The 8,196-nt window shown below is 36.0% G+C and overlaps 2 protein-coding genes across 2 annotated transcripts; both read left to right on the top strand.

Moving 5' to 3' along the window:
- The first annotated feature begins 960 nt into the window (after positions 1-960).
- On the top strand, positions 961-5,593 carry LOC124632401. Its single transcript, XM_047167226.1, has 8 exons — positions 961-1,095; positions 2,904-3,016; positions 3,324-3,393; positions 3,626-3,753; positions 3,894-3,908; positions 4,125-4,194; positions 4,806-4,921; positions 5,397-5,593. Exons 1-8 carry the CDS (start codon positions 1,035-1,037, stop codon positions 5,412-5,414), a joined length of 591 nt encoding a protein of 196 aa, XP_047023182.1. The 5' UTR covers positions 961-1,034; the 3' UTR covers positions 5,415-5,593.
- A 436-nt stretch (positions 5,594-6,029) lies between these two features.
- On the top strand, positions 6,030-7,738 carry LOC124632402 (lysozyme D-like). The gene is made up of 3 exons (XM_047167227.1): positions 6,030-6,324; positions 6,744-6,930; positions 7,622-7,738. The coding sequence occupies exons 1-3, from the start codon at positions 6,264-6,266 to the stop codon at positions 7,686-7,688; spliced, it is 315 nt and encodes a 104-aa protein (XP_047023183.1). The 5' UTR covers positions 6,030-6,263; the 3' UTR covers positions 7,689-7,738.
- The last annotated feature ends 458 nt before the right edge of the window (positions 7,739-8,196 follow it).

Genomic DNA, 8,196 nt, shown 5'->3' with positions numbered 1-8,196 from the left:
TTTAGAGTTTTTTATGCTAAGTACAGCTGACACATTACTGCTGAAAGTCGACATGTCTAGAAAGAATATTACTGTGTTTAATCTTTCTCATAAGATTCGTCAGGAGAAAAGTCTTATAAATGACGGCAGAAAGAAGTATATCGAAGAAGATATGTAAAAAAATCGGGCAAGAGGATGATGATGACTTGTAAATGCACAAAGTTGATTTTAAAAGCATTTATCTTTAAAAACACAGCTATTTTTTTGCTCACTTTGCTGTGGTTTGCGATGGTGTCGATAATAATTAAGAAAAACCTATAATTAACAGAATATCATCAAAACCAATTTCGTTTAAGTCAGATCCTTTTAAACCTTCGTGTTTTTGTGGTTTTCTAAAAAAAGTCAAAAACAGGACTTTGTAGTCGTGACTTTACGCAGGCATTTGAAAAAAGGTGTGAGAATACATGGATCTTGCTAAGAATGGAACCTTAGAAATAGCGAATTCCATTCATTATTATCTAGTTCTTTCTACTATACTATGTAGGGGTCTTCTTCCAGTCTTATCTGGATGTAGCTGAGTACCAGTGTTTTACATGGTGCAACTAATTTTCAGACTTATGTCTTAAACATTACTGTCTTCAACCAGTTAACTGTGTTTTAACCAGGGTTGACTGATTTTATTTTCTTGTCAGACTTACTATTCGTTACGACTTCCAAAGATGGACATGCACATGGAAGCCAAGGCTCACTAAATTAATGCCTTCTAAAATCCAAAAATTTCAAATTGCTTTAAATACCCTGTTAACTTTCTCTAGGTAAAGTACCTGTAATTTCATAATTTTTCGCTGACGTCGCTCGTGTAGACCAAAGATTTAAATCTGCAAAAGACGTAAGTAGTGTTATCTATGCAGGCATTGACACCTGTGGAAATTTAGAGTAGGTATCATTCAACCTTTTTAGTCTGAGTATATAATATTCTGTTTTGAACCATGCTGATGTACTAATATAGTCGTGCGGATACTTTAACTTCAGTGTAGTGAGAAGCTCGTTGCAAGATGACGGGTTTTGTGGTATTCCTGACCTTGGTTATTGTCGCTTATATTACGGCTGCCCCAGGTATGTATGTTTAAATCTTTACTAATATTTCATGTAAATAATCCGATAAGTATGAGTTATTTTCATTGTATCCTATTTGGGACCGAACTTAGAGAAGGCTATTGACCGCATTTTGGAATTCTCATTGTTTCCCATGTTGTTAGCGATGAATACAACATACGCTAAAAGTTCAAAATTGCAGCCAAAGGTTCTGCAAACGATAATACATCTATCAAGTTAGATATTAATAGTTCTAAATCTTTATTAATTTTTCATTTTCATTTTGTAGAAATTACTACAAAAAAACTCAACAAAATCAGCAAGAGGAGCAACTTGTCCACACTACAAAAAAAAAAAAAAACAATACCACTATCATCATCAACAATCACTGTATATGACATTATGAAGCTAAAGACAGCTTTTTTATAGCCCGAAAATATTTTTTCTGTTTTTTTTTTTTTCTTTTTTATTATTTCACATAATCAAAAGTGGTCAAATATCATCATCCTCCGAGCCTTTTTCCCAAACTATGTTGGGGTCAGCTTCCAGTCTAACCGGATTCAGCTGAGTACCAGTGCTTTACAAGAAGCGACTGCCTATCTGACCTCCTCAACCCAGTTACCCGGGCAACCCGATACCCCTTCGTTAGACTGGTGTCAGACTTACTGGCTTCTGACCCGTAACGACTGCCAAGGATGTTCAATGACAGCCGGGACCTACAGTTTAACGTGCCATCCGAAACACAGTCATTGGTGTCTAAGATATACTTAGAAAGTACATACAAACTTAGAAAAGTTGCATTGGTACTTGCCTGACCTGGAATCGAACCCGCGCCCTCATACTCGAGAGGTTGGTTCTTTGCCCACTAGGCCACCACGACCCGAAAGTGGTCAAATATACTCAACAAATAACACTGATAACATCTATCTATATGTATAAAGAATCATAACATCACATGTTTATACTATTGCTAACTAATCCACGAATTGGATGAGGTCAAAAGGATGAATCATAATAACAGTCAATTACGAATAACAATTAATGGGGTTTTCCCACGAGCTCGTAACTTAACCAGACGGAATTCTCAGGGACGGTGATGTCAGGTTGAAATGCGGGTTTTTGTTCATGCGTGCCTTAATATATACATGTTTCGTCAGCATTGTATGTATTTTTGCTTGGGTAAACCCAACGCACTCTTACGCGATAAGAGATTTGCTGCCCATGTATGAAGTTCAATGCAGCTCTCGTCAAAATAATGAATAAATCTCGGATAATAGCTATTGTCTTGCGCATACGTAATAGTATATTGTTCATTTATTTTGTCTGTTGTGCAAAGACTTGTAAAAAACTTCAGAATATAAATATCTACTACAGCATTCGTCACACATGGCATCTAAGTTATAATCATGTTTATTGAAGACCAATCGTCTATTAGCCAGGTCCCCTGGTTTAAAGCCTCAGTCAAAGAGCCATTCTAATAGACCGGGTTCCATGCGACCTTGGGTAAATCCAGGTATATTATGTTTTGAGCAAATAACATTGATGTGTATTTTTCATTGCTCATCATACACTCGTGTTTTAAGGTCCATCTACACGGTGCAAGTAGCTTGCGCATGTTGAGGCATATGAGCTTGAGGTTCCATGCATTTAAAAGCGTACGGGTCCAGCAACTCACGCATGCATCAAAGCAAAATACTCACCCGCGTGCTCTTGTCACTTGCGCATGTTAACTTGCTCCAGCTACTTGTACCGTGTAGACACACCCTCAGTTTCTTTTGAGAATAAGGCCTTATATACTATAATAATATTTTTACTTTGGTACTTTTCAGCGACAAATTACGGCGACGCGTATGCAGATGATAGTAGCTATGGCGTAGTTGTTGTTAGTGGCTCATCTTTCGGAGATGGTGCATTCGCAACCAATTGGAGACCAGCAGTTCAAGTAAGGAATTAATTCCATCTACACCTACAATATGCTTCATCATCATCATCATCATCATCTCAGCCACAGGACGTTCACTGCTGAACATAGGCCTCCCCCTTTGATCTCCAATCTTTAATACATATGCTTCGTCACAATTTTTTTTATTATATCCAAATTATTGTCGGTTATAGAGAATACGAGACTTATGGTTCAGGTTTCTTTCACTATCAGCCCGTGATGACCAAGACACACGAAAAAAAAAATCTCCGATACACTGCTTATTAAGGTTATTTTCAAGTAATATTTAACTTCCATCATGTTTCAGGCACAGAATCAGCCTGTCACGGAGGGACCAAACCTGGATTCTCCAACATCGTGCCCACCATGTCCTCAAGGTAGAATAAAAAAAATACTTCCTCTACTTTCCATATCTCTAGATAAATGTACTAATCAGATAAATCATTATGGAACAATTTTTGTCTTTCTACCTTTTTTACAATTTGGTTGGGATCGAAATTGTAAGTCAAATCAACTACCTACCTAGAACTTTCTCTCTTTGCAGGGCAAAGACCTCATTTTAGTTCTACTACTCCATTCTTCTCTGTTATTTACCTACTATTTTTGCAGTTCCATTTTCAGGAAATAAGAAACCTGTTTCATTTTCAATACACGGCGATTCAGGATGGGTAACGGTTGAAAACTCAACTTTCGGCGACGGAGCATTTGCAAACCACCATTTTGATAAACCACTTCACGTAAGGATTCTTTATCGTTCTTTAAAATCATACAAAGCAGAAAAAAAATAAGTTGCATAATAATTTAGTCGTTTCTATATGATTTTTAATTTAATTTAAATTAACAGCAAAATTCTTAATTGTTATATTTTTGTTTTCAGGTGGTGAATAATCAGGTACCTATTAACATGCAAGACTAATACAATTTTAGAACAACTTTAATCCATAGGCATTAAAAAAATCATAGAATGGTTCTTCGTCAATAACGTCAACTAAATGATATTTTCTTTTGCCTAGTATAGTAGACAGACATGTTTTTTTCTGTCTACGCTTAGTATCTTCTAAAAAGTGCACACCCACTAACAGAGTTATATTTTCTTTCTTTATCTAAGGTGCTGGTCGGCTCGGCCCCAGAGGCTCTAAATGTGGAAACACCAACGACATGTCCACCGTGTCCTCAAGGTTAGTTGTAACTTCCATTATAGTTCGGCCATTCAGAGAATGCGTTCCTGACACGTCGCGATTGAACTGACGACGTAATAACATTCATTGATTATTGATATAATAATGTTGTTTTAATGCTCCTCAATTGTTAAAACGGTAAACAACCAGCAAAAATATTTTTATCGTAACTGCAACGCCATTGCAAAGTTACGTCGTCAGTTCAATCGCGACGTGTCAGGAACGCATTCTCTGAATGGCCGAACATAATAATAATTTATGATCTCAGTAAAGGTGACAAAAGTTCTTAAGAATCCTTTTAAGTTCTGGTTAAAATCGATTTTGGCTAAATCACTGGTCTAGTGGTCCAACAGCGTGACTGCAGTTTAAGAGGCCTTGGTTCGAGACCCGATACGGCCCGAAATCGTTTTGTAGGTGTTCTTAACTTTCACAAAGAAAATGTCAAATGTTTGTCAGTCCTGCGCCTGATCTTTCTGAGATCATGTAGAATTACTGTCATATGACAGTGAAGAAAAAAGGAGTGCACTTTTTTGTCTACACACTATGAGAACAGCCGTCGCAGCTGGGCAAAATCTTCTAGGACGCCATTAATATCGATTTATCTATTTCAGGGAACAAAATTGGTAGTTCATATAGCAAAAATGGAGCCTCAGGAGTAGTGATTGTTGAAAACTCAAAATTTGGCAATGGAGCGTTTTCGACATATGATTGGCCTAGATCACATTACGTAAGGAATTTATGGCTACCTATTTATATGTTTTTATTTGTCTATACGTGTGGAGAAATAAGAAAAGTGTCGTTATAACGATATATAGTCAAAGTATTTATTATTTGTAAAACATAGGTAAAAATAAAATGTAGATCTTAAAATTTAAAATAGTTCGCTATGTTCTGTCTATGGTGAGACGTACAAATATGGTTTGAACTACAATAATAAGTATCAAAAATTATCTTAAAAAGATACTTGAATTAAAATAAGAAATTATTGAAATAAAAAAATAGAATAAAATATATATATTAGTCATTTAAGATCTCATCAACCATGTAGAAACATTTCTCAATATACTATGACATCTTTTCATTTCATCATTATCATTAGCAGTTTGAAGTTTTTTGTTTTAGTATTGTATTTGAATATTTTTTTTTTTGTTATTTGGCTAATTAATGTGTTAAATATTAAGTATTTTATTATCTTTTTCCAGGTGCAGAATAATGTCTAACATGTCAGGAATTTTAAATAAGTTTTAAGATTATATAAAATATAGATATATACCATAAACTTCAAGTCTACTTACTGTCTTTGATTTATCTTTATTGGGTGTAGAAGAGATTACTTATTTATATAACAAAACTAATTGTGTGTTGCATTCTTTTATTTAAATAAAATAAGTTGAGAATATATTATTTTTAATTTATACGAAAACCTATTGTCTAGACGGTGTGTCTATTTCTTATTGACCATGACATACAGTTTGATAGATAACAAACAAGCTAAACATTTAGGACAAAATTTTCATGTTATTTCCAGTTTATTCAATACCAGTTCATTATTAGGGTACCTACAACGTATAATACTGAGATCTTTCAGCAGATTTTCAGTGAACATAGCTGTTTGGATTTTCAGAGATCAGGCAGCTACATATAATTTATTATAGTACCCAAGCATTTGCGCAGACATAGGTGCACTCACTATTCCTTCACTCTCACAGCCCGATGAGACGGCAAACCGACATGACCGGAGAGAGATCTGGCGCAGGACAGATATTTACGCGCTTCCGATAATTTCTGACTCTGAGCTGCTTTGTGAAAGTTTCTGAAACCCACAAAGCGAGTTCGGCTCGATCCGGGAATCGAACCCTAGACCCCGTGCACAGCACTATACGTAATAAATTCTAAGAAGTCTAACATGTTTCTAAAACCGAAAATAGTGTGTGTTAACCCTACTATACTATCTGTGAAAACAAAATAGACAAGTTTATTAGCATTACATAGAGATACCATTTCACCTATAAAAGAAAAGAAAGAAGTTTCGGCTACAGTAAGTAAATTTGTGAAGTCAGTGTAGCAAGATGAAGATCATTTTGGTATTCCTAGCTGTTTTATTTTTTGCTGACACGTCCTTAGCTCAAGGTTTGTTATGTATATCATTGAATTCTTATTAACAGTTTGTTCTAATCCACATACCTCTAAAGAATCTGTAGCGATACGTGAATTGACTTGTAATTTATCATCACATAACTAGAAAATTGGCTGTGGATCTTTAACCGAAAGTCATTTTTCTTTCCCAAAAAAATATATATTGGTAAGAGTTAAAATTAATGATCAATTTATTTTTAAGACTAACTTTCAGCCAATTAGGCAGGTATAGCTTCTATTTAGGATATTATAGAAGTGGCCAAGCTAGCGACTTGCCTAAAATTCCTCCTTAAAATGTCAACCAGTGTTAGCGATCTCCACTCATTATTCTTGATCTTAAAGAGTATTTCACAAATCTATATGATTATGTAGGTGAAACCATTCAAATATTGAAACGTATATTTTTGTTCTAGCTAGTAACTATGGAAACTCAAATGCTACAAATGGCAGCACTGGACTGGTAGTTATAGACAATGCCACATTTGCAAATGGAGCATTTAGCAATGGAGGTTCTGGTAGTGGCACTGGTAGCAGTTCTGGTAGCAGTTCTGGTGGCAGTTCTGGAAGCAATTCTGGTAACAACCAGTCCAAACCCGCATCGTAAGTACATTAGTATACCTACCTCGTTGACTGCCGCGTTGGTCTAGTGGTCACAACCGCGGCTGCTATGCTCTAGGTCTCGGGTTCGATTCCCGGGTCGGGCCAAATCGCTTTGTGGGTTTTCTAAAACTTTCACAAAGCAGCCCGTAGTCTGGAAGTTGGTTATTCATTCACCCGTGCATCGGAGAGCACGTAAATGTCTGTCCTGCGCCTGAGCTCTCTCCGGTCGTGTCGGATTGCCCTCCCATTGGGCTATGAGAGTGAAGGAATAGTGAGAGTACTCGTGTCTGCGCCAAAGCTCGTGCACCATAATATGTCCTGCGCAGCTGGCTGATCTCCTGATATGAAAACAGCCGCCGTGGCCGAAATCGGCCGTGGACGCCATTATTATTATAGGTACCTACCAAAACTGGTTACAATGATCCCTCCCGCCGTGGGTGCAGTGAGGAGTGTCAGACTTCTATTGACTTAAACTCGCCATCTCTCTTCTGCTGCTGTCCCGGCAAACTTACTGGGTCTCTTCTTATTCGAGTGAGCTACAGGTTTTAATGACTTGCTAAGCTCTAGTGTTGACGTTTATAAGTCTATCTAAAATATAACCTTTTATCCACTCGAAGTACTACTTCCTTCATGGATGGACGTTTTCGAACAAGATTTAATAATACTTGAATTTGTTTTCTTCTGATTCCAGTTGCGGCCCAATAAAAACCATTATATCAACAATCATTCCTAGCCTTAATTGTTCAACAAGCGGCTGAGAAATGTGAAAAATATATTTCATATATTGTATATTAAAAGTTTAAAATAGAGCTTTTTTTTCATTGGAAACTGTACCCAAACCTAAATAATATTACTACTAAATATTTGTTTAAGTAAAGAAAAATACGTGTAGCTGACTTGCTAGACGTTTATAGACAGATGTAACATAACCTTTATGCAGATTACATAAAAGTACAACAATAAAACTGATACAAAAAAAAACTGCAATAAAATCAACTTACGTTTTACAATTTAATTTGCTTTTATTATTTTTTACAACTATAAAATTACGTAAACCCTCGTGCAATGGGCCATTACTAAGTTTTTGCTTTATTTTTTCCTGCTACTATTTATAGAACTGCAACGTTGCTAAAGATCTACATTCCCAAACAAGTTTTGTTAAAAATAATCATAAAAGTTCATACTTGCACCATGCACGTGTAGCTGAGCAAGGTTCGGCATTTTGATACTTACTACCACTAAAATAAAAGCTAAAGTAGTTTGGCA

This window comes from Helicoverpa zea, chromosome 8, assembly GCF_022581195.2.
Source record: "Helicoverpa zea isolate HzStark_Cry1AcR chromosome 8, ilHelZeax1.1, whole genome shotgun sequence".
NCBI lineage: Eukaryota > Metazoa > Arthropoda > Insecta > Lepidoptera > Noctuidae > Helicoverpa > Helicoverpa zea.
The sequence above is the reverse complement of the archived record's forward strand: the minus strand, read 5'-3'. Positions and strand labels throughout refer to the sequence as shown.

Bases quoted from the DNA above. Each gene is read 5' to 3' on its own strand.
- LOC124632401 (XM_047167226.1), top strand. From the start codon at position 1,035: ATGACGGGTTTTGTGGTATTCCTGACCTTGGTTATTGTCGCTTATATT. The intron at 1,096-2,903 runs GTATGTATGTTT...GGTACTTTTCAG, and splicing joins TTATATTACGGCTGCCCCAG to CGACAAATTACGGCGACGCG. The intron at 3,394-3,625 runs GTAGAATAAAAA...CTATTTTTGCAG, and splicing joins GTGCCCACCATGTCCTCAAG to TTCCATTTTCAGGAAATAAG.
- LOC124632402 (XM_047167227.1), top strand. From the start codon at position 6,264: ATGAAGATCATTTTGGTATTCCTAGCTGTTTTATTTTTTGCTGACACG. The intron at 6,325-6,743 runs GTTTGTTATGTA...TTTTTGTTCTAG, and splicing joins TGACACGTCCTTAGCTCAAG to CTAGTAACTATGGAAACTCA. The intron at 6,931-7,621 runs GTAAGTACATTA...TTCTGATTCCAG, and splicing joins AACCAGTCCAAACCCGCATC to TTGCGGCCCAATAAAAACCA.